This window comes from Triturus cristatus, chromosome 3_2, assembly GCF_964204655.1.
Source record: "Triturus cristatus chromosome 3_2, aTriCri1.1, whole genome shotgun sequence".
NCBI classification, from domain to species: domain Eukaryota; kingdom Metazoa; phylum Chordata; class Amphibia; order Caudata; family Salamandridae; genus Triturus; species Triturus cristatus.
In genome coordinates, this window is record NC_140584.1 from 456,988,774 (window position 1) to 457,016,131 (window position 27,358).

Below are 27,358 nucleotides of genomic sequence, written 5' to 3' on the forward strand. Positions count from 1 at the left end.
ATGTGCCATCCCCATGCATCCAACGTTGGCCAGGCCACCATTCTCTGCATCCACCTGACTCAAGCTTGCAGAACATGGTTCTGCCACCTGTCCACACATACCTGGGTGTCCCCCAGGACACTCCACATGATCCCTGACCTCTGTGCATGGCTGTCGCTGTACTCAAAATGTCTGTCGGCACGGTTGTGCGGCCACCCCCTCAGCTGGTTGGGCCCATCACGGGTGTGTATGGTGTCCATGTCTGTGTTGCCTAATACAATGTGACCCATGTGTGTCCTGTGCCAGACTCAGGCCCCAGGGTGTGGATGGTTGAAGTCAAATGGGAACTCAGGCATGGTTAGACTTTACAAGACACATGTAAGGTAATAATGCTAAAGGTAGGCATCTTCTCTTTATGGTGTAACTTTTTATTTTGGTTGGGGTACCGGGGGGGGGGGGAATGACATGAGGGGCTTTCCGGGTGTGTGGAATCCAAAGTTCACTAGGGGAGTTGGTGCCCTTGCCATTTGAAATCCTCAGAGTCCATGCCACAGTCTTTGTCAACATTGGTCAGACAGTGACCAGCAAGTCCATGTGGCAGAGAATGTCTTTTGCTGCTGTGCTGCTGTTGCTCCAGTGGGCCAGGTGCCAGGCCAGGTGTCCTGGGAGATGGTGCTGTTGCGCCGACCCTCACGGTCTTTTCCGTGGACGACCCGCCCTCCTGCGGGGACCCTCAGAAGCAGGCCGTGACGATGTTTGGGATGCTCCGCCGGATGTCTCCTCCTCCTCCTCATCCCTCCCTGTGGGTGGTGATGTTCTACGCCTGGTGGCACAGGGAGGGTTGCCCATGTTGTCGGCCATCCGACGGAGTGTACTGTGAATTCCCGTGAACACCGTCACAAGCTCAGCCTGTCTGTCCTCCATCCGCCGTTGGTGTCGCAGTAGACAGGCATGTTGCTCCGCATGTTGCTGGGCCTGCTGGGTCTTGATCTAATCGAGGGTCCCCTTCATCTCGTTGAGGGTGGACACAACCTGGGCCATGCCCGTGGTGTCCTGCCGGTATGTGTCCAGGATGTTTCGGACATGGGAATATACCGGTTCCCCAGCCAACTGGTCAGGCTCGCGCCTCCGCCGTCCTCCACTCCCACCACCCCTGCCCACTTGCGCCTGGCCTGCCCTTGTGGCCACATCGGGTCTCCGGGACCCCTGAGGGGTGGCATTGGCGTTGTTGCCTGCCTCCTGCTGGGTGCCCGGTACACCGTGTCCCTCCTGGCCAGCCTGGCTGCATTGTGGTGGTGGGGCAGGGATCCTGGGTGTCTCCTGGGATGTGGCAGGAGTGGGGGTGGTGGTTGGCCCAGTTGTACCTGACGCAGGTGCTGCAGGTCGTTGGACACCAGAGGGGCCAGGTTGGTCGGGTCGGGTTCATCCACAGAGTGGTGAGAGTCGTCGCTGCCGGTGGGTCCGTCATCCCGCCGAGCCGGGTCCTGTGAGTCTTCCCCCCCAGTGTTGGGGGGTGATCCACGACGTTGACCTGTGTGTGAGAGAGACAATGTTAATTTTGTTCCATGCAACATCCATGTTTCATTGGTTTCTAAGTTGGCACATTTCCTCTGGGAATTTGGATATGTCTTGCATTCCACTCACAGTGCACTTGTGCATGGGTATGTCCCTTGGCCACAGCTTTTGCGACTTTACCTATGTGTGGCACAGTCTTACTTGCTGCGTCAATTGTGACTGCAGTCAGCAGTGGAGTGGGTAGGTGTGGCGAGCCGTGCATAGGCGCCTTCCGTGTTGCACTGTACGTGGGCACATGGAGTGGTTCCACACACTTAGATAATGCAGGTAGCTGTCATTGTGCTCATGCACAGGTTGTGACATGGCCCTGTGTTTTGCCATGGAGAAGAGGGGGGGTTCTGGCACTGGCCACCCTTGTCTACATGCACGCAGTCCACCTGCTGACGAGCAGACATTCCCACACCGCCCAAGGCTGCTTTGCTCTCCCTGTGTGTCCCTTTCTCGCTCCCTCTCTGTACCCCTCTCCCTCCCTCTGTGTGTCAGCCTCCTCCCTCTGTCCGTCTCCCTGTGTCTCCCTCCCTCTCTCTCCCCCTCTCCCTCCCTCTGTGTGTCACCCTCTGTTACCTCAGCCCAGCTTCCTAGGCACACACTTTTTGCAGATCTTTGAATGGCCCTTGGCTTGTTCATGTGAGTTTGTTTCTGATCTCCAGGCACCCATTGGGTGTAGTGTCTGTGTCTGCGCTGCTGCTGTGGTGGTGTGTGCTGCCACTCTTTCACAGTGTTGGCTGTTCATTAGCTGCTGTCATGTGCAAGAACGTGCCGTCACCCCCATGTGTTAATGCAAGGCGTCCGCCATTTGCTTGCAAGACTTTCCTGTGTGGGGACACACTGTTTGTCTGGCTGTGACCTAGGCCATATGGGCAGGGGGCATTGTTGTCTGCTTCTGAGTTGCACTATGTGATTTTTGGGGCCCACACTCCCGCCATCCGGCTTACCGTGTCTTGTGTTGGTGTTTTCTGTGGCCTGTGACTTGGCATTGTCCAGCTGGGTGCATGGGGCATGGTGGCGCCAGTGGCATGTGCGTGTTCATGGAGTGTGGTTGAGTCATGCGATGGCTTGGGGTGGTTGCGTGCCTGTTTGTGAGTTTGGTTGTGGATGACGTTCCCCCCATGTTAGGTGAGTTGTTTGTGTACTCACCCGGGTCTCGGAGTCCTTCTAATCCGTCCACTGCCACCACCGGCAGTATGGCCATCACCCTCTCCTCCCAGGGATGGTAGTGTACGGGTCTGCGGGGCGGCCCTCCTCCAGTGACGTTGGCCTGGTTGTGATCGTCGGTCATTGTGGCTCGGACCCTCCTCCGCAGATCGTACCACCTGGCTTGGCATTCATGCCTGGTCCTTCTGGTGTCCGCAACAGCATTCACAGCATCGACAATCGTCTGCCACATGGCTGTTTTTTCAGAAATGCTGGTCTGTCTGACCAATGTTCCAAAGAGGTGTGGCTCGACTCTGAGGATTTCATCGACAAGGACCTCCAACTCTCGGCTAGTGAACTTTGGATTCTTGTTAGTGGGCATGGTGAGGGGTGTGGGTGTGGATGGTGGGGGGGTGTGTGTGTGGATGGTTGTGGGTGTGTGGGAGTGGTTGTGCAGGTGTGTGTGTGAATGTGATGAGGGGGTGTTTGTGAAGGTGGTTGTGTGAAGGTGTGCAAGTGTAAGGTGTAGTAAAGGTTCTAGTATGGTGCTGTAGGTTGTCTGTGGGGTCTGGCAGCAGTGAGTCTGTTGCAAAGGCTCATGGTTTGTGTGTGTGGGCCCTTTTTATTGGTCCATTGGTGGGTGTGGCTGTGTTTGAAGTTTGGGTGGGTGTGTTATAAGGAGTGGTTGTGTTTTGGGCCTCTGTTTGGGATTTTGGCAGTTGCAGGTCAGTGAATGTGTTGTTTTTGTGCTTGTTGGACATGTTTTGTGGCTTTGTGCCATTCGAATGTTGTATTCTTGCGTTGTTTTGCTTTGTCCTGGTTGTGTACGTGCGTTTTTAACGTGTGTACGATGTGTACTTTGGCCATTTTGTTGTACAGTGCTGTCCTTGTGTCTGGCTTGGTACGACTCGTACATGCGCGATGTTGTGTGAAGGTGGTGGTGTTGGGGCCTGGGGTGCGCTCCGTACTTAGAATGTTGGGGTGGGGGTACGCTCCATACGTACGCGGGTGAGGGTACGGGTCGCATACACGGTTGGGGTGGGGGTACGGTACGTACATACACGGTTGGGGTGGGGGTACGCTCCATACGTATGCGGGTGAGGGTACGGGTCGTACATACACGGTTGGGGTGGGGGTACGGGTTGTACATACACGGTTGGTGTGGGGGTACGCTCCATACGTACGCGGGTGAGGGTACGGGTCGTACATACACGGTTGGGGTGGGGGTACGCTCCATACGTACGCGGGTGAGGGTACGGGTTGTACATACACGGTTGGGGTGGGGGTACGGTACGTACATACACGGTTGGGGTGGGGGTACGCTACATACGTACGCGGGTGAGGGTACGGGTCGTACATACACGGTTGGGGTGGGGGTACGGTACGTACATACACGGTTGGGGTGGGGGTACGCTCCATACATACGCGGGTGAGGGTACGGGTCGTACATACACGGTTGGGGTGGGGGTACGGTATGTACATACACGGTTGGGGTGGGGGTACACTCCATACGTACGCGGGTGAGGGTACGGGTTGTACATACACGGTTGGGGTGGGGGTACGGTACGTACATAAACGGTTGGGGTGGGGGTACGCTCCATACGTACGCGGGTGAGGGTACAGGTCGTACATACACAGTTGGGGTGGGGGTACGGTACGTACATACACGGTTGGGGTGGGGGTACGCTCCATACGTACGCGGGTGAGGGTATGGGTCGTACATACACGGTTGGGGTGGGGGTACGGTACATACATACACGGTTGGGGTGGGGGTACGCTCCATACGTACGCGGGTGAGGGTACGGGTTGTACATACACGGTTGGGGTGGGGGTACGCTCCATACGTACGCGGGTGAGGGTACGGGTCGTACATACACGGTTGGGGTGGGGGTACGGTACGTACATACACGGTTGGGGTGGGGGCACGCTCCATACGTACGCGGGTGAGGGTACGGGTCGTACATACACGGTTGGGGTGGGGGTACGGGTCGTACATACATGGGTGTACATACACGGGTGTACGTACACGGGTGTACATTCAGGGGTGGGGGTACGTCTCGTACATGCACGGGTGTACATACACGGGTGGGGGTTCGACTCGTACGTACACAGGTGTACATACACGGGTGGGGATTCGACTCGTACATAGGAGGGCTGGGGGGGTGTTGGGCGCGTATGCGGGCAAATGTCTCCATGGTTGCTATGGGAGTTCGGTGCGGACGGTGTTTTTTCCATACGGTTGTAACATCGGATGCACGGGATGGATCGTGATTCCGCGGTCGGACTTCACTTTTCACATTTGTACGGTAAATCGTCCGAGGACGTGTCGGACACAATTTCCGACCCGAGGGCGTGTGGGGAATAATTCCCAATGCGGTTCGTATGGACTTTTTCCCATGCGAATCGTGATTGGCAGTTTGTACGGCACTTGTACGATTCGTACGGTAAAAAGACCGGATACGAGTCGTACGGGGAAATTTTTTACCGGATCGTGATCGGCACCTTTGTGTGCCCGGTGCTTAGTTTTCGCTCTTTCATGTGTAATTGCCACAAACAAACAGTCCTCGGCTCACCTGCTGCGGTTATTAGATTCCTGTTGCAGGCGCTGCCTGAATAATAACTCGTACACTTTTGTAACCGAAGTGCTACGCCTTGAAAAAGCCTGGCGTCGGCATTGTTATTTTTATTTTATAGATTTCCATGGCAAATGAATAGAACAGCAGGCAGAGTATTAGAAGGATATGAAACAGGGAGAGGCACAAGGCATGACTCACCGGTCTGAAGCTCTGTTACAAAGACTCGCCCGCTCCAAGCCCTGATAACACTGCTGTCAGCGACTGACAGGCCGGGGGCTTAAATGCTTTTTTTGGGCCTGGGGGTCCTTGTAGGATCCCCTGAGCAGGCCTAGGGGGTCAGGGTGTTTCTACCATGCCCCCTTTTCTTGTTTTTGACCTTTTTTTGTACTTTTTTTTGTGACTCGGTTACTGAGTCACAAGATGGCTGCCAACACTTCCTGGTTTGGAGTGTTGGCAGCCAATCAGAAGTCAGGATGAGATGTGTTATTAGTCTCTGCTCAGATATCGATATTTTTTTCCTTTCTTTTTCCTTTAGTATTTAAAAAATTACTGAACGGATTTACACCATGTAAAAAAAGGGACTCTTTCTGTACCAAGACCTACATTTTTGCCAAATTTGGTGTAATTCCGCTCAGCAGTTCGGGCTGTAGCTTTGTCTAAAGCTTCCTATGGAAATTAACATGGGGAAAACGTGTTTTGGGACACCCTTTTTTTTCAGCCCCAGCTTGACGAGTCACCCTGAAACTTTCAAGACAGGATCTGACCGGAGCGTGCCACTATTTTTGAAAACTTGATGATGATAATGAACTGGGCGATCTTATCGAAGAGGAAAGTTCCGTTACAGTCAGAGGTGGGAGTGATATGTCCAGGATAGACGTAGTGGTCGAAGGTTCGACGGATAATATTACTCTGACCACGATATATCAGACCATTTTGAGCCATATGGACAAAACTGCATTAGAAAGTCATAAAATTCAGAACTCCTGCCGAAAATTGCAAGGCTCTATTCGGAGGTTAGTTAAAGCACAATCAGATTTTGGAGAAAGGTTTACGGAGGTGGAAACTAGAATTTCTAATATTGAGGATGAGTTGGTAAAACAGAAATCGGTCACAGAGACTCTGAGTGGTAATAAAGAGGACTTATTATGGAAAATGGCCGATTTCGAAAATTGCGCTCGCCGTATTAATTTAAGACTGATGCAAATTCCTGAAGGTAAAGAAGGACAAGATCCGCGTAAATTTATAATGGAATTATTTCAGCAGGCTTTTCCGAGCTTGAACAAATGGGACTGGGAACGGGAGATTGAGCGTGCCCATAGATACCCTTTTAATATTCATCTTCGATCTGGACAGAATCCAACTAAGCCTAGACCTTTTCTTGTTGCCTTTAATAATTTTCGTGCCAGAGAAGATGTATATTTGAATACTCAACCAAATAGGAAATCTATGGCGGATGGTTTCTCTTTTTTTGCCACACCTGATTATTCCAAATATTCAATGGACAATCGCTGGCAACTGCGTCAGTTGGTGAATCTATTTCAAATAAAGGGCGCTCAAGCTTATATTATGAATCCGGCGAAACTCAAAGTGATCTACAAGGAGAAAACTCGATTCTTCACTAACGTCGCGGCAGCAAAAGATTACCTGCAGTTTACGAATGACTCTTAATTTTCCAGGTTCATTCAACTGGAAGAGATGAGTTAGAATTGCTTTTCTTGAGTTATTAGATTTATTTTACTGTTATTGCTAGCTCCGCCTCTCAGTCTTATGATTCAGGCATTGTAAGAGCATGTGGTCTGGTAGAAAAAGTCAGAAGTAGGATGTTTAAAGGGAAGGTAGGAAAAGAATAGAAAGGGGAAAGGGAAAGAAAAAAAAAGAAAAGCGCTGTTTTTTTTTTTTTTTTTGGATAGCCTTGTGGGGAAACGTTAGAGGGGCTATGCAGCTCGCTACCATCGATTGGACCATGAGTCCTAAAGCCTCGGATAAGGGGGGTTGGGGGGAGTTCTTTGAGGGTGGGGAAGAGGGGAGGGGTAGGAGGGGAGTGAGGTGGTGGAGGGTACAGGGGGAAGAGAGGGTTAAAGGGGAAAATTCCACGGCGATTTCGGGTGGCAATAATGAAAAGGAAATATATTTCTGGTATTGGGGCATCATTTCAAGCAAAAAAATTAATTTAACATATAGATGTTTAGGTAGAATTAATTATGATTTGAGGATTTTGATATTAACATTGTATGTTACGAAATACTAAAATATGTTCATTTAACGTATCTGGGCTCAACCATTCTAATAAAAGGAGGAGAATTGCTGCTGAAATTCGTTTTATTCAACCAGATATTCTCTGTTTACAGGAAACCCACTTGGCATGGGATAAAAGGAAGCTTATAGCAGATTTAGGCTACACTTTAATTGCTGCCTCCCAACAAACTAATAAAACTAGAGGGGTTATGATTTTGTCCAGACCAGGTTACTGTGATGCTGTTCGTAGTCTAACAGATAAGTGGGGTAGATGGGCAATATTAGAATAAAAGTGGGAGGTGGATTCTTTACAATATGCTCAGTTTATGGGTCTAACATAGATGAGGCTGAGGTTTTGGAATGGTTAAATACAGAACTCGCTAATTGGAGATCTCCTTTAATTATATGTGGAGATCTGAATATTAATTTAAATATTTCGGAGCTGGCTGCAGGCTTAGAAAATGATAGGGTCCGTAAACCACGAGTTTTTAAAGCCTTATATCATTTGGTTACTGATCACGGCCTGGTAGACATTTGGAGTAAAAACCATCCGACACTCCCAGGATATACTTTCTATTCCGCTCCACATAAGAAATTTGTCCGGTTGGACTATTTTTTAATCTCTACATCCATACATTGTGGGACTAAGATCCAGATATTCCCCAGAGTATCATCGGATCATTCTTCAATTTTAACAGAGTGTTCAATCTCAAAAGAGATACATAGTTTAAGAAGCTTTTTATATGATAGGAAGCTTTGTTTTGATGAACAATATAGAGCACATATGAATAAATGGATAGTAGAATTTTTTTTATTTTTTTTTTTGAAACCGTTTATTACAAGACTCAAAAATATACAAATATGGGCCTACAACCTTCCGGCCGGCCGCTAGCAATGAAAGGAGCATACGATATACATTTATAAAACACATGGTGCTGCGGCCGAGCATGCACAGGAGGTAACATCGTTGCGAGCCACACTATCCAGACCCCACTATACGGTTCCATTTTAAACTTAAAGAACAACAAATACAAACAAACCCACAAGGCAATCCTCAATCGGAAATAGCAACACGTGCTCCCCTAGAGGGGGGATCCTAGCCATCCATAGGAATCTCAAGAGGGGGGAGAGATCAGAACTAGGGCTGGGTACACCTAATGCCCAGGTACCGGGGGGATGAGTTGGCTAAGGGGACGGGGCCGGCGACGGATGGGGCAATAACGGTGGAGCACAGATTCCCCCGCGGTAGGCGTTCCAGGGGCCCCATACTTTCACCCATGTCGCAGGCTTACCTCTCGCCACATACACCACCTTTTCCTGAAACATGCACCAATCCATATGTTCCTTCCGGGCCGAGACAGTTGGGGGCCTCTGGGATCCCCACAGTTGGGCAATATCACGCTTGGCAACCATATACCCCAGAGTCACCCACCACGTCTGCGGCACCGAATAATCGGTAGGCTCCCACACATTCAACAGGCATCTCCTCACTTCGGGCAACAGCGCCACATGCGTGACCACTCGCAGCACCTCATGCACACCACGCCAGAACCCCTCCACCTCCGGGCACTCCCACAAGATATGCAGAAAAGTCCCCAGCGCACCACACTCACGCTTACACAAACCGTCCTCAGCATAGCCCATACGCAGGAGCTTTGGCCCCGTCATGTAGACCCTGTGGAGTATCTTGAGCTGGACGAAACGAAGGCGAGCCGGTATGGCCACCTCTTTCGGGGAGGCCACCGCGGAGATCCAGTCCTCGTCGTCCAGCTCCAGCCCATCGGCTACCCAAGCCTCACGAAGGGCAGTCAACAAGTCTGAGCGGTCGTTGATCAGTTTTTTGTAGATCAGTGAGATCGTGCTGTCAGGGACGTGTCCATCCAGCACTCTATCCTCCAGGGGGGGACACTCCGGGATGGAGGCAACGTCCGGAAAGACGGAGCCCAGCGCATGCCGGACCTGCAAATACCGAAAGTACTCGCTGCCCTGCAACCGAAATTCCGTCTGCAGCATCTCGAACGTTTTAAATCCTCCCCTCGTCCAGAGATCCCCCACTTTGCTGATGCTTATTAAGTCCCACTTCTCAAAGCCCTTCGAGGTCCACAAGGAGCCCAACCGCTCAGACGCGTATAGTGGTGACGCCCGGGTCAAACGGTCCTTCCACCCCATAGCTGCATTGGCCGCGTGCCACACTCGCACCATGACACGCATGGGGCCCGTTAGGCGAGCGTCGGGCGCGCTAGAGTAGAGCGCTCGATTATGGTCACCACCTGGAAGTAGCATCCTATCCATTTCAAACGCCGGGTTTAAGGCGGGCCCATATAGGCCCTGATTAATCGCAGCTAGCTGGGAGGCCCAATAATACCTTTTAATATCCGGGAGGGCAATCCCCCCGTCATACCATGGGAGCGTCAGGTTAGCCAGGGCAATACGTGGCCTCCCGTCCCAGAACAGGCGGCGCGGAAGTAGCGCGCTGGGGATAGTAGAATTTTTTTATATTAATTATATTAATCTTGGATCGGCTAATATCGAAAAGGTATGGGACACATTTAAGGCCTGTTTTAGAGGGGAGGCGATAAGTTACGGGCTGTATAATCAAAACAAATTAGGTTCTCAAATGCGGGAGTTGTATAACAGTGTAAGGATCGCGGAAGAAGAGTTGATTAAAGAAATTGGGAAAAAGGATAATTTATTGAATATAAGTGAGTTTGAGGTTAAAGTAGCACGGTGTCGGGCAAATATAACCGGGGTCTGGACCCATGATATAGCGCAGAAATATTTAGTAAATAAACGGCATATTCATGAATATGGAGAAACCATTGGTCGGTCCTTGGCTTTAAGATTAAAAATGAAGGCGACCTCTCGTTCAATCCTAAAATTACAGGATCAGTTTGGGGTGATTCATGAGGAGCCGGGGGAAATATTAGATATATTTCAGCAGTTCTATACGGAATTATATACTTACCAGCCAAATTCTGTTGTAGGTCAGGAATGGGAAGAGGGCATGTTTAGTAAATTAAATGATAGTGATTCGGAATTTTTGGATAGCCCCTTCTCCATGGAAGAATTAGAGGTGGCAGTTAGAAGTATACCGAATGGTAAGGCGGCAGGCCCTGATTTTATTCCGGGAGAAGTTTACAAATGTTTTTTTGAGTCTTTGAAAAAGGTTATGCTGGAGACTTTTAGAATGGCACAAAGGGGGATTGCCCCAAATACATGGAATGATGCTTCAATTGTGGTATTTAGTAAAAAAGGGAAGCCGACGGAGTTACCCGGATCTTATCGTCCAATATCTTTGCTTAATTGCGATAGCAAGCTTTATTCAAAAATGATTGCGAATCAACTATCTAAGGTCATAACACCGCTTGTGGCAATAAATCAACATGGTTTTATTCCAAAAAGAGGCACTGTTACACATATTAATAGGGTTATTGATATTGCAGAGGTGGAAAAAAGGGATCTAGCGTTGATATTACTTGATGCTGAGAAAGCTTTCGATCGGGTGGAGTGGTCATATCTGTGGAAAGTGATGAGAAGGATGGGATTCGGGAAGGCTTTTTTGACTACAATTCAGGTTTAATATAAAATACCCAACGCTAGAATAACTGCTATGGGCTTAAAATCTGAAAAGATTATCATAACGAGAGGGACACGGCAAGGTTGTCCGTGCTCCCCTTTGCTTTTTGCTTTATATATCAATCCTTTTATTATTAGTCTTCAAAACTCACCCTATATTAAACCATTTTTAGTAAAAGATATTGCATATTCAGTTTTTGCATATGCGGACGTTATCGCGATAATAACGACTGATCATGGAGAGTCTCTTGGCGAGATTGAACAATTAGCCAGAGACTTTGGTGCTATGTCTGGTTATAAATTAAATTCAGCAAAAACTCAAGTTTTGTGTACACAAAATATTCAATTTAAGGATCCAAGGGTTACAAATGAGGTTAAATATTTAGGTATGAAAATTAAAACTCAAATGCAAGAGATAGTAGATACTAACTGGGTAGAGATAACATCACAAGTTAAGCAATCATTAGAGAGATTGGGCCGATTGCAATTATCTATAATAGGAAGAGGGAACATCATTAAGATGAATGTTCTTGCTAAGATATTATATTTATTTCGGAGTATTCCACTGGAATTTCCACTTAAATATATATTGCAACTTCAGTCTATTTGTGGGGAATTTTTTGGGGCCCCGGGAAAAGTGCGACGAGCTATGAAATGGTTGACGCTACCGGAAGAAAGGGGTGGACGTGGTATACCGGATTTTTTGCTTTATTATTATGTTTGCTTCTTACAAAGAATGAGGTGTATGTTGACAGGTGAGCCTGTGGAGGATGAAGCGGAAGCACCCTCGATATTCTTTTTGTTATTAGGAGAACAGGCAAAAGGATGTTTATTAAAGGAATTTGAGGGTAATAACTATAAGCATACCCGCTTCAAGGTACTGGACTCTGCCTTTAAAGTATGGAGAAGTGTCAGGAAAATAATACATTTATACTCCCTTTTGTGCTGATAAAATGCTCCCTTCCGTATTCTGGGACAATGTGGCAAAAAGCTGGTCAAGAAATGGCGTATGTAGAATTGGAGATTTATACGATGTAAATGGAATATTTGTTACATATGCAAAACTTCTGGATAAATATCAGTTGCCCCATTGTTCTTTTTTTAAATATCTCCAAATTCAAGATTTTTGTTTAAAAAAACATATCAAGTTCTCTCCCAATATATTAGTGGAAGGGATTCGCCTTAAAAAAAGGATTGGTTCGCTATACTTGATTTTGATGGAGTTTAGAGAGGATGATATGCAAAAATATAACCTTTATTGGCAAAATCAGTTAGGAGAGCCTGAACTGGATATTCAGGCTACTTTGTGTATGTCTAAGGAGATATGTTTGGCTACAAATTTAAAAGCTCAAATTTATAAGACGGTTTTTAGGTTATATTACACTCCCAAGCGGATGGCAACTTGGGGCAATAAATATGATGGGAAATGTTTTCGATGTGGGGACTTGGATGCTGATATGCTGCATATCTTTTTTAATTGTACCAAATTGTCGCATTTTTTGACCAGTATTGAGGTATTTATATCAAAGGTGCTGCATTGCCCGTTTAAGATCTCATCAGCATTTATGTTATTGGGAGTAGGACAAAATGTATCTAACTATCCTACATTACGTGAGCACAAATATTTTTTATTTCTTGCTTTGACTGTTGCGCGTTTATGTATCGCAACGGAATGGTTATTCCCTGAGGCTCCGAAACTTGAATTTTGGAGAGCTAAGCTTTATAATATTTATGAATTAGAATGGAGTCTATATGCTTTGAAGGGGGCTAGAAAGAAACAAATTGGATTGTTAACTTGGGGTGCTCTCACAGACTATCTGGGGGCATGATGAGCCCCGCAGCATTTATTATTCTACTTTAATTTTTAAATGTCTGCGGTTTATTCAACTGTCCCTTAAAGATGTTTTTTCTTGTGTTTCCATAAGTGTCTTAAATGTATGAATTTGAATGTTATTTTTAATTAACTTGTATCAATGGTATGAATCTAATCTGTATTGTCACCGGAATCTTTGTGGAAATAAATAAAATTAAAAAAAAAAGGAAATTAACATGGGGAAAACATATTTTGGGACACCCTTTTTTCTCGGCCCCAGCTTGACGAGTCACCCTGAAACTTTCAAGACAGGATCTGACCAGAGCGTGCCACTATTTTTGAAAATTTCGTGAAAATTCGTCAAACGGCGCCAAAGTTATTGGCAAATCAAAAAACGCTTCTCCTATGGAAACTAGATCCTAACTATAACTACCTACTCGCGACCGCCAGTAGGTGATATATATATATATCTATTCACAAAAAAAAATAGGTTTCAGGGACGTTATAGTTAGTTGAACATTTGACTCATAAAACCAGAGAAATTCGCCTGTTATAGTTAGTTGAGCAAACTATAACTCGGGCGCCCGCAATGCACTGCTGATGGTGTCACATATTACATCACTCATGACATGGTTAGTGACATCACTGATGACATCACTGATGACATCTCAAATGACATCATTGATGACATCAATCATGACATCATCCAGTGAATGTGTGTTTCTATAAAATGTAAATATGTTTTATATATATATATGCCAAGGTGTATTGAAGAATGAATGCATTTACAAGCGCCTAAATGAATTATTTAATATGTGTGTGACTGACTGTATAAGTGAGTGATTGAACGTGTCTTACTGAATGCATGGGTTAGTGACTAAACTGTGTAAAAGTCTGTATTAGTTTCTCCATTGATGTGTAAGCAACTGCATGGGTTGCTGAATACCTACATGAGTGTCTATATAGGTTATTGATTTATTGTCTGAGTATCTGTATGGGTCCCTGAGTGTCTGTGTGGGTGGGTGGGTGTATGAGTTTGTGCATAGATGTCCGAGTAGGTGATTCAGTGGTTGTATGGATTAAAAAGTGCATCTGGAAAGGGCTGTATGGGTGAGTTAGTGTGTCTATGGGTGTGTTGGTGAGTGAATACATGTCTCAGTGGTACATCTGTGACTAACTACATATGTTTTAAGCCACTATATGTGAGTGTTGGAGTATATAAATGAGTATACGTGAGACTAAGTTATTTCAAGAGTGGGTGTATACATAAGTGTCTGCTTCTATCAGTGATTTTTTAAGACAGTAAATATGTGTTAGTATCTGTATAAATAAGTTATGTGGTATGTCTAAAAATAACGAAGTTGGTGTGTATAACTGTATACATGATTAAATGGGTATGTGATTCATTATTTGCATTACTGACTAGGCGTGTGAGTAACTCTATGGATGAGTGGCAGCGTGTGACTGCATGAATAGATGTATGAGTGCATATTATAGTCCTCTATTGATGAGTAACTACATGTATAAGTGACTGGATGTGTGTGTAGACCTAGGAAATAGTGAGTGCTATGTAGTATTTGGCATTTTTCTGTGTATGGTTTGTAAAATAGTAGCCAGCATTTTAGAATGGGTGTATCAAAGTTTATATTAGAGCATCAGAAAGTGCATCAGATTGTCACGAGGATGATGTCATGAGTGATGTCATGAGTGATGTCATCAGTGATATCACTGACCATGTCATGAGTGATGTAATATGTGACACCATCAGCAGTGCATTGCGGGCACGCGAGTTATAGTTAGCTCAACTAACTATAACAGGTGAATTTCGCTGGTTTTATATGAGTCAAATGTTCAACTAACTATAACGTCTCTGAAACCTATGGTTTTTTTTGTGAATTTCTAAGGTTTTTTATATGCTAATTCCTAACTATAACGTCTGTAAAACCTATGGTTTTTTCAGTGAAATTCTTATGTTTTTTTAAATGTTCATTTAATATTTTAATGTTTATAAAACCTATATTTTTTCTATTATATTTTTAAATATTTTGGAACTTTATTATACTTCTTGTTTTTAACTTTAAAAATCATGTAATGTTTTATATCTTCCCCCAAAAATATGTATATTTTTTTTGGGGGAGGGAGAAAACTGCACTCCCATACCGGTAGCGTACCAAGCTCCATCACCACATGAATCCTATCTGCCATATTGCTAAACTCGTAAATGATGCACATTTCGTATCCAACAAGTTCATGGCACCGCGTCCCGCGTAACATCATATACGCATGAAGTCACCCCAGGTACTACTTTGGTATCCGACGGGTACGCAGTACCAAGCCACGTGTTACGTCATGTACGTATGGGGTCGCACCTGCTGCGCATTGCGTATTCGACGAGTACACGCTTCCAGGCACTGTGTAACGTCACAGACGTATAGTATCGCGCCGGGTAGGCCACTCCCTTTTTTTTTTCTTCTCAAAAGTATATCTAAATTACTTTAAACAGTATATGAGAGCACGCGAAAATCTAAATTATTTTAAACATTTATATATTTCTAACTGTAATAAACTTATATTATGATGAATATATTTTCTGAAAATCGCGTCGGGTATGGCCTCCTTGCGCGCTTGGTGCGCGATTGCCATGTGACCTTAATAAAAAGCATTTGATTGGTTCATAACATTTCCCATTGTAACAGTTGTACGACCCCACCCATTTTACTCATTCTCTCTACAGCGTTTGATGAGAGACACCTCTTCTGCTTAGAAAGCTTTTTTGAAAAGTGTTTTCCTGTTTACACATATCTTATACTACACACAACATGCAACGATCATCTTGATCAATATTCATGCTCTGTACATTAGCCTTCCACGTGTGATTGCCATGCATCTCAAACGTTCCATCAAAAAACAAATATGTGTTACACGATGCCCCTGGTGTGTGTATCTGCACATTATTGTGCTGCCTTTCGGCCTGGGTATTGCTGGCTCTAAGGCGCATCACCAGCCACGGGCAGACTGCCCATCCTAGATCACATGCCATCTCATTAACAATAGTTTCCGCCCTCCCAACACATGCTACACTAATCTAAATTGCACACTCTGCGAGGTGAAAACTACAAAAGAAGTACACTTCCTGGCCAGACAGGAACTGAACAACGCCCAAGTCCCCGGAATAATTATTCACACCCCTACGCTGGCGTGGCGTACACAAGCCCAGCCCACTTTGCGTACTTATAAATAGGATAACCACGATGCCACACGTCCCTCTTCTTCCACACTACCTCAAATGATTTGCCGCATCCACCTCGCATATCACAATGCGCAATAAAAAAAAGAAATGGATCCATGAGGTGTACTCCATCCTGGCAATCAACACGGGCTCTAAATTGTGAGCACTGCTGCCCGTAGTGTTTGCTCACACAACAATGACAGCAGGTAAGCAGAGCGGCCTGGGTGCGCAGGGCCTCCAATTGAGCGCGCTGCGGTGAGAGGGGTGGGGTGCTTCAGCCTAGCTACGCAGGTCCGAACAAATGATATTGCCATGTGTTATGATGTGAACTTTGACGTCATTCAGTCACATCTCTGTCTCATTTTAAAGACCTGCAGGACTGTACTGTAGGCCTAAGCCAGCGGGCAGCGCTGCCCTACAGACACCTCTTCAGCGCAGGGATGGGATGCATCAGCCAGACTGCGCACGTGCGAATAAGCGATATTGCCATGTGTTATGATGTGATCTTTGACTTCATTCAGTCACATCTCTGTCTCATTTTAAAGACCTGCTTTACCATAAGGTAGGCCTGAGCCTACGGGCAGCGCTGCCCTACAGACACCTGTTGAGGGCGGTTCTGCGAGAGGGATGGGGTGCATCACCCTGAGTGCGCATGTGCGAAAAAGCGTTGTTGCCGTGCGTAATGATGTGATCTCTGACCTCATTCAGTCACATCTGTCTAATTTTAAGGACCTGCTTGTCCGTACTGTAGGCCTGAGACAGCGGACACGTGGTGTTGGCTTTTAGGACACTGTAGTGAGCTCCTTACTAAGTGTACATGCACACAGGCTCCCGCCACTGCATTACACGCGCACATTATGCTTCTAGTATGCGGTCTGTTCCTTTGTATGTGAACGTTGGCATAACATATTATTATTTAACCTTGTGTATTCTCTTGCACTCCAACTCCTCTTTGAACCACGATTACCACTAACAGTTGGTAGATTGTACTTCAAGAAGGAAGGATGAACTCAACTGGTGTTCTCTATTAAGCTTGAAATAAACCTTCATTTACCTCAAGACGTTTCCAACATTATATTATTTCTCTCTATTCAGACACTGAGTTAGTTGCACCAAAATGCGTGCAGAAGGTGCTCAGCCCGTGATGATGCCCTGGGCATTCTGACATCTTCCATCGTGGTATCAAGACACCGTCCCAGACCGGGGACCTGCTGTGCCACCCTGAGAGAGGCCCCCTGGACTAGGAGCTTGCACCAACACGTCGTGGGATACACCAGTGATGGCGGGTGAGCAGTGAAGCCTTGGTGTGCAAGACCTACAATTGAGCACAGCGTGGGGGAAGGGGTTGGGGTGCAGCACCCTAGGTGCACAGGTGCATGCAAGCGATTTTCCCGTAGCTAATAATGTAGAACTATATTATCAAACAACGGCAATAACATTATCACCACTTTAGCGACAGGAAATTGCCGCTAAAGTGACGATATGGGGTTGATAATATGCCCTTGTAAATTCCCATAGAAGCCCAGGTTCACACCAGAACCTGGGCTTCTAAGGGAATTCACAAGGGCATATTATCAACCCCTTATCTCCGCTTTAGTGGCAGTTTCCTGCCGCTAAAGCGGCGATAATGTTATCGCCCTTCCTTCATAATATGGCCCATAATCTCTGGCCTCATGTATTTAATTTTAAGGACTTGCTGAACCACACTCTTTCTCGCAGACCCCAGCATCCTAGACAAACAGGTGACAGAGGGTAAACACTAAGGGCTGGGTACAATAGGCCGACGCTCTGTCTCCTCCTCCCTCTCTTCTTTTGACTCTCTCTCCCCTTCTCCCTTCCACCCACTCCCCCTCTCTTCCATTCTCACTATGGTCCATTCATTCGGACTACCTTTCTTTACCTTTTCCACATATCACACATAATCATGTTTCATTTTTGTCTTGCAGGTTTCCTATGCTGCTTCCACTGGAGTCCAACCCACGTTTTTTTTATTATACTGTTCTATTACAGTTACATTTCTATTTATTTCTGTTTTAATAAAGGTTACTTATTTTTTCAAATAAATAACTGAGTGTATAGGTCTTCTTTTTCTGACGACACTTGTCTATTGTTTATTGTGAAAATCATCTGTTTATAGGAGAGTTTAAGGACAACATTATTTAATATTAGAGTGCACCTACCAAACATAATCTAACTGACTATTAGACAAATGAAGCCTGGGTAACTGTACAACTGCAACAGTTCTATGAGTGTATCACTTTATAACACCATAAGTACTGCCCGTGTGATTACAGAACAAATAAGGCACTGCCTAGGACCACCGAGGCTTCAGGGACTACCGAGGCCCACCCTGCATATTTAAATAAAGACCCGAGTGTGGCGATCCACGGACTTCAGTTGGCCTCAAACCCCCCGAACAATTAGTAAACAATACCCGGGAAGGTGGCGCTCCCCTAGGCTGTAAAAACGTCTCTGTGCCCTTCCGTGCCTAATTTACATGTGATATTAAGATCTCCAGTCCTACAGAGACCCCTCAATATTATAATTGGATTGGCCACGGAACATTACCCATCCACCAGGGTCCTCATTTAAAAGAACGGGTGAGACCCCGCAACCGTCTAATCCAGCACCGTGTACAAACTCGGCAAGGTTCCCCTCATGACAGCCCTACATTCTAACATTACATACTGAGGGCCATATTATCAAGGAACGGCGTTAAAATGATCTCTGCTTTAGCGGCAGGAAACTGCCGCTAAAACGGCGATAATGGGCTTGATAATATGCCGTAGAGAATTCCAATAGAAGCCCATGTTCCGGTGTTAACATGGGCTTCTATTGGAATTCTCTACGGCATATTATCAAGCCTATTATCGCCGTTTTAGCAGCAGTTTCGTGCCGCCGAAGCGGCGATAATTTTAACGCCGTTTCTTGATAATATGCCCCATAGATTCTAGTAGAATTACATACTAACATTCTACTATGACCTACAATGGAATCCTACGCAGAGCACATGACTTTACAGCAATGAGCTCATAGTTTCATCCACGAGTCTTAACACCGGTAGGGGTAAGACTTTCGCTTCCCACTCCCTATATTGTATAAACATAAACTAACACTTCTTCCACAAGTATGCTACAGCGCTCAGAGCACATCACTTTACAGCAATGAGCTCACAATTTAGGCTCACAGTTTAATCCCCGAGTCTTCACACCAGTAGGGATGAGTAGTTCGCTTCCCACTCCCTATATACTATAAACGCATACTAACACTACTTAGACACTTATAGTACAGCGGCTAATATCCTACACCGCCCAGAGCCCATCACTTTACAGCAATCAGCTCGGTTTCATCCCCCAGTCTTTACACCGGTAGGCGTAACTACTTCTCTTCCCGCTTCCAGTATACTATCAACACACAATAACGGTCAGTAGTTCGCTTCCCACTCCCTGTATGGTATAAACGCCTACTAACACTACTTGCACACGTATGCTACAAACACCAGACCACATCCCTTTTCAGCAATGACCTCACAGTTTAGACTCTCGTTTCATACCCGAGTGTAGCACCATATCATATCACCACCATGCCACTCTGAGCAACACCACACTTTCAGACCGTTAACAGTGATAACTACCTACTGGTGACCACCAGTAGATAATCAAGAACAAATTACAATAGTTCCTTGATTCTTTTAGCTTTCAAAAATTCTCTCTATTACTGTCTTTCTACTTTTCCATATAAATAGTTTTTTTAATATTCAAGTACACATCGAAGTCAGAAATGCAACGTATTCTATCAACACACTTTCTAGAACATTCTACAACACGTGGAGGTTAAAAGTTCATCAATTTTTTAAACCTAAGGATATTTTTTTGCAACATTTTTTGTATTTTGCACATTAGAGCATGGTTTGCAATTTGGAACTTACCCATATGGATTGGAATATCTATGTAATTCTTGAATAATACAAATCTATTAACAACATATCGGGGAGGATATCTGGTATTACTTAACTGGATTTGAAGTGCTGTTATTTGTGTTTACCCATGCAGTAAAAGGATATTTTGCAGTAACATATTTTATGAAACAATGAATGACTTTGAAAGTCAATTAACATGTATCATTGCACACATATTTCCGATCGGCATGGCCATCAAGGTAGTATGATGATGTGTGAATGTTTGCACTATGAAATATTTCAGCGGATCCCCAGCAATACGTCTTTGACATTTGAGATTCTATTTGAATTCATAAACTTAATAAGCCCCTTTAGATGATAAACATGTGGCTTACCAGATACTTCCAATAAAAATGTCCTTTCTGCTTTAGATGGAGTAACAAAGACCACGCACTTATATTTTCCTTCTTCATTAAATTGTATATGTGGAAGCTGAAGAGCTGCATTCCCTTTTCTGATTTCCTCTATTGACATTGTTGATCCAGGTCTTGTTGCTGTTTGTACTCCCCTCTCTCCATCAAATTGACATATTGCTTTTTCTTCTTCCTTCTGTCTGAAGTACCAGATAATTCCTATTATTTTCAAATCCCTGACCAGAGCGCCGAATTTACATGGTATGGTAACGTTTTCATTCACCAATACTTTAATTGGTTCCGCATCCAATATCTTCAACTCCTGGGATTCTTAAATAAAAGAATAAAATTCATTAGAAACAGATATTCTTTCAAAGTGTGAACCAAAATTTCAAGAAATATTCACAATATTATTCCAAGAAATAAAAATGAAGATTGACAGAAAACTACCACATTTACTCTGCTTGCCAACAATCATCCTAAAGTTACCAGCCAGTCACTCATGACGCAAGCGAACACCACGCCCCAAGCTATGTTATGTCCCCACCTTGAGTAAATGTGCCCCTAAAACTCTATGCTTAATTTTGCCAATCTTTTGCTTCATTTTTTCCAATTCTTTACTTTTAGTGCCACCCACACCTTCTGCTTTTGTCCTTCGCTCAAAGTTTTGTGCCACACCCACCATTGTGAATTGCTTTTATCTCACCTCGTGTTTTTAGGGCCCCTCACCTTCATGTCCGGTGTTTCTGCCCTACTTTGAGTTCTTGTGCCATAAAACTAACATGCTTATTTCTTGCACTTACTTCCGGGTTTTGGTGCTTTCAGTCTCTGGTGCTTTGAATGTGTGCCCACTTAAAGTTTTCAGTGTCTCCCAGTGCCCTTTCTAAGCTTTTGATCCAGACTTGTTATGCCTTCAATTTTCGTTTTCGCGTGACAGATTTTGTGCCTCAGAAGTCAACGTGCTTTATTTTTCATTCATCGTTAACTGATCAGCTCTTCCTCAATCTTTTCATTTTTCCCCATCTTGAGTATTTTTACCCTAAAGCCCCCTGAACTTTATTACTGACCCATCGAGGGCTTCTGTGGCCATCCAACGCCATTGCTTCCTTTTGTTCTGTAACTCATTTTTTTCACCATCCTTGTTATGATTACCTATCTCCTACGATAGTCATACCCCCACTTACGCTAACCACAGGTTGTCATGTGACCACAACAGCCAGTTACTTTTGGAAGGCCCCTCTAATGACCTCCTTTTTTCTTTCCATCTGATGAACACTATGACAGAGCAGATTACTTTGTTCTGTGAGATTTTGTCCCTTGGCCTTTGTATTAATCCCCCTCCCCACAGATGTATGCCTCTCCTCCTCCACTTCTCCTGTCCCCCATTTCCGTCCCTACAACCACACCCTTGTGATTAATTATGCCCTAACCCAGAATATTTTTACATTATCAGGCCCATGTGCTCTGTTTTCACAGAAATGTTGAGCTTTTGTGTTCCCACCTCTGCTTTGCATTGGCCACCACTTTGTGTTTTTAAGCCTTTAACTCCTGTGCTTTATCACTTCCCCTTTCTCAAGCTTTTATGTAAGCCTTGATGACATCTCAAATGACATCACGCATGACATCACTGATGAGATTACAAACAATTTACGGTCTTGGCAGAATGGGGGTAGGCACTGCCCCTGCACCCAGACACCACTGTACATGTTCAGTTGTGTAGACCCATAATGTTAGGGGAAAATTAGAATAAAATTGAGGTGGTTGCGTGTGTCTGAAGAACAACCACAGTGGATTATTTCCACATGGTGGCTTAGTGCTGGACGTAGCCTACTACCTGGTCCTGTGCCCACACTAAATCCCGCCTAACCCAGTTGTACATGGCCATTGCCAATGCACAGCAGTCTCTGGACACAAGGACCAGGCCTACAGCCAGGTCCTGTGGCATTCCTATCCAACCCAGCCCAGATACACATGGCCCTCTTCCCAAGCACTGGCAGGACAGGACTGGAAGCCCAAAGCAGCCCTGGCAATTTTGCCAGACCAGTCCCATGGTGGACGGAGGGGTGCAAGTGTCACGCAAGGCTACTTTTGTTATTGGGGGCCGATATTGCAGCACTGATCCAAAACCGGCACTAAGTGACAAAACCAGCCCCCACTGCTGCAAATCTGGCCCCCACCCTTCAAGCCTCCTGGGGAACGTCTGATGCCAGCTATTCCAATCCGGCCCTGGGCACTGGGCCTCAGTTCAGGCTTCATCTCATCAAACCAGCAGCACACAACCTTAAAACAAGAGAAAAAGTTCCCTCATCCAATCAGATTCTTTCATATTTCATTTTTTAATTTATCGACTTTGCAAATCTAATATGGCGATCATATTGTCATGATAGCTGTATATTTCTGGGTGTCCTTTAACCCTTTGGTTTTGACAAAAAAAATGGCAAACAAATTTGAACGGATTTCCATCAAACAATAAAGGGATCATGAGTTGATGAACATCGAACCAGCAATTTTTCTGCAGCTGCGACAACATTTGCCCTAAGGAAATTAACATGGGGATCAGCACTTTTTTCCACTTTTGGGACCTCTCCAATAACAGAATTACACAAAACAAAAATGGAGAAGGAGGAATCCATTGAATATTTAATTAAACCTAATAATGGACATGCAGACTGAGAAAGTTTTTTAGAGGTGGATAGGGTACCTCTAATGTGTAAAGGATTACCTCACAGTGGATCGCATTGTACTTGAGGAACTGACACTTTCTTTGTAAATTTGGGGGTTAGGAAAGGACTATTTTTGTTTTTTTGTAATTCTGTATGTTTTTGTAAATAGATATTGTGCATATGAGTTTTATTTGATTTTGTTATCTAAGTTGACATATAAAATGATTATTGGTCCTTACCAGATAAAAAGTAAAAGAAATAAATTGTGGTTATGACCTGAATGAGCGTGGGATTTGACCTTTTTGAAATAAATGTGAATTTGATGGGACCTTGAACCAATGTATAGGAGTAATTGAATGTATCCTATTATGAACCTTTAGGATATGTGTTCCTCCACATCACGTTTTTTTTGTGGGCATATTTACAGCCCAGAGAGTGGAGGATTACTTGGGCAAACCCCATGTATATTTGGTATAAATTACCAGGAAAGCAAGACAGGAATCCTGTAAATCATCTAGCAAGAGTTTAATTTGATCACTTGCTTAAATCAAATGATTGTCCCTAGTTCTAAACAACGAAACTGCTAAACCTTTAGCATCTGTTTAAAAAATTCACTATTTGATTACGTACTGCATTTCACTGGATTGACTATTTGTTTTTATTTTATTTTAAATTGAGTTTTGTATTTCCTCCATGCTCCGCCTCTCCAAACTATAGTTCCATCATCAGAGCTCCCACTTAGGCTTCATTGGCCTCCTGGCCTCATAAGTCTTGATGTTTGGGCTGCCCACCTATCAAAACTAGTCAAAGTTATCCTGAACAGCCACTCACATCTTAGTAATGTAATTTAATGCAAATATTATTTGTAAAGCGTGACAAATACCAAAACGTATCCTGGCAAAGTAAGAATAGATTAAATGGTTATTAGGGCAAGAAGGGCCAGGTTTGTAGAGCTTCATGGAATGGAAGAAAGTAATCTAGCTATTGGATGTGAACAAGGAGCAATCTCCAGATCTTGGCCACTATCACAGAGAAAGCTGGACGCCAGAAGGACGTAGATCAAAAGATTCTATGAATGAGGGGAGGGGAGTCATGCCTCCGACGAATGGAGAGGTGAGCTGGACAATTCGGCTTAAATTTATCTTGCAGATAGATGGGGCCGAGGTGATGGAAAGACCGAAAAGCCAATCATGTGGATCTAAAGATGATACCCTTTGAGATAGGTGGTCAGTGTAACTTGGATAGTGCGGCACCCCAGGAGGAGCGATGACAGAGTTGCAAAGCTATTCGCACTGCGGCATTCTAGATCACCTCCAGTCGATGAAGGATGTAGCGCAGGGATCCTATAAAGAGGGAAATGCAGTAATTCCAGTGGTTTAGGATTATGCCATAAATCAGGCGGGTGAGAACAGGAAGGCAGGGACATATTTTGTGCAAAGGTTTTATCATGAAGAAGCATGTGATGGATAAATTGCTGACATGGCTCAAGAAAGAAAATCATATGGTTCCAAATGAAGCCCAGATTGGGCACAGTGTTCACAGGAACAATCTCAATTCTGAAGGCCATTGACTAAGAGGAAGTGGAGGCGAATTGATGCTGGAGACAATCAGAAACTTTGTCTTTTTAATGTTTGGTTTGAGTTCACAGCAGTAATGCATTTCTGGAAATTCAGTTGCTCAATGGTGTTCAGGCAGGCATAATTTTGGTATTAATGGGCATAACTCATTGACTACTGTTAGGCAATAAGATTGGGTCTATGGTAAAAATGGTGCAGCTTCAGTTATCTCCCTGAGGGACACCTGAGGAAATTAAACTCAGATTTGAAAGGTGCAAGGTATACCGCCTGAGATTTGTTAAGGAGATGCTCCTTAATCTAGAATAGGGCAGAGCACTAAATTCCCATGTCAAAAAACAGTGCTAGTAGTCAATCGTGAGACACGGTTGAATGCAGCAAACAAATCCAATAGGACCAAGGAAGAAGCTTGGTAGTTGTCCATCAACATCCGGAGAGCATTAGGAACGAAAACCAGTGCTAATTCCATACTATTTAAAAGACAGAATCAAGATTGAAAAGTTTTGAGCAAAGAATAGGTTTCCAGTAAGTTGGGGGGCGGAGCTTGCCTGGCTCCAAGATGGCCGCAGCTAAAGGGAGCTCTATGAGCCCGGCGAATTATCCTTCACGATCCTACTTTCCAGCCGCGCACTTGCTCTTAATTCCTCCCTGGGTGCATTCAAGGAATATTACGCCGTGGCAGCCACTTTCTCCGACGATCTGGGGTCCGATGGGTCCTGATGCTAAGTCCCGTTCGCAGCCCTACATGCGGCCTATGTGTTGTGAGGCAAGGAGAAGCTGAACGGCAGTGTGGGTTATCATCCTGCGGAGCTCACTGAGGGTGGCAAGACCGTCAAACCCGCCCTCCTTACTGAATCTGTGCAGGCCGTGTCATTGGTGGCCGGTGAAGGACCTACCTGTCCATAAGAGGGCCTAGAATTCCGACTGATCCGTGACGCCCCGACTGTTTTGGCGGCCACGAGAGGGGAGTGTGATAATTAATGGACCAGGGTGCTGTGACGCTGTAGAGACAGCGGGGGCTGCGGGCTCACGACGAGCGTCTGAGGGCTGTACTCAGCTCGATCAGCTGAGGAGGAGGAGGGATGCACGGATCTGCCTTGCACCCCTCCTAAGTGACCCCTCTCTGCCGGCCGCTTTGGTCAGTGGGGGCCCACGGACTGCAGCCTACCTCTGCTACGGGCACCAGACTTGGAAAGGCAGAAGCTCGCAGCGCTAATACTGAGGCCTCTGGTGCTACACCCAGACATTAAAGGTGAAGCCTTAATTTACAGAGCTGCGTACAGAGGGGGAAAAACATCAAAAAAAGGAAAAAAGATGTCATGGGGAGGGAAACAAAAGTCTGGGAGACAATTAGAGTGCCTGTCCTGAAGAGCGCAGTTTGCACTACGCACCGCAAGAATCCTTCTTTCTTGGTCTAAACTGGTGCTCTGGGGGACTTCCCGGCAACAAGATGGAGAGATTGCTTTACCCCTTTTGGGGACTGGTTATAGATCTCAGGTCTTCGCAAGCCTCCTCTCCCCACGCAGGAGTTGCGTAGGTATCGTGGGGAGAGCAACGATATTGCCTTGGGGGTGACTGCTCAGCCTGGTCCATCTTGGCTGCATAAGCCCCTTAATGAAGTTAAGCCTGGATTACTGTTGCTTTACAAGAGGCTTGTCTTCACTAACGCCTGGTGGGATTGCTTTGCTAGAGGGCTCCAGGTATTGAAATTAAATGGCTTAGTTCGTCCTTGCTACTCCCTTGTTGCTGTGTTCCACGAACGAGGAGCTTAGATCGCCTTTAACATGGGGAGAACAGACAAATCGCAGACAAGGTTGCACTTCGAGCCTCGCAAGACACCAAGACAGCAAGATATGGATAAAAATGCCTCGGAATCCTTCTCGGAGACGGCCAACCCTACAGTGGATCCGGACCTTAAACAAATTCTGGCAGCGATGCAGCGCAGCCTGACCAAAATTGATGGCAAGATCGACACCTTATCATTTCGAATGGATAGAATGTCTGAGCGCCTAGACAAACATACAGAAAGGCTTGATGCTGTAGAAAAAAGGGTCTCGGCAACAGAAGGCGCCGTAGCCTCGGGATCTCTCGCCCATCCGAAAATGCACAAGGTAGTACAGTTCGTACAAGCCAAAGCAGAGGATTTGGAGGCGTGCTGTAGGCGCAATAACATTAGGTTGAGTGGCATTGCGGAATCCACCAATATTCTGAATATGGTCCTCTTCATAGAACATCTGCTAGTCACCCTGTTTGGCAGAGATACCTTTTCAGCAGTGTTTATTGTTGAACGGACCCTTAGATTGTTGGCCCCAGACCAGTTCCCGGGGCACCCCCAAGGCCCATTATAGCCAAACGACTTACTGTTAAGGATTGTGACGCTGCCCTGCACAAAGCTAGAGAGCTACAGTCGCTGCGTTATAAAGGCATGGACATATCTCTGTACCCCGACTTCACGCAGCAGGAGGCCCACCGCCAGTTTCTACAGATTAAGAGCAAGCACCGGGATCTAAATTTAGACTATATCATAATGTATCCTGCTAAATTACCCATCCTTGTCAAATGAAAAGCGCATATTCACGGACCCAAAGCAGGTACTCCATTTCTTACAGAAAAGGGAGAATGATAAACCTCGCAAGGAAACCCCTAACTCTCCTGCGTCCCACGGGGGAACTGATCCGGACAGCGATGAACAA

General features: G+C 45.3%; 1 protein-coding gene across 1 annotated transcript in view; it reads right to left on the minus strand.

The window, feature by feature from the left end:
• Positions 1–27,358, minus strand: part of LOC146857533 (uncharacterized) — an 813,297-nt gene that overhangs the window by 720,033 nt on the left and 65,906 nt on the right. The window contains exon 2 of the mRNA XM_085648075.1: positions 20,411–20,758. Coding sequence (XP_085504201.1) covers positions 20,411–20,758 — 348 coding nt within the window. The remainder of the gene's footprint in view (positions 1–20,410; positions 20,759–27,358) is intronic.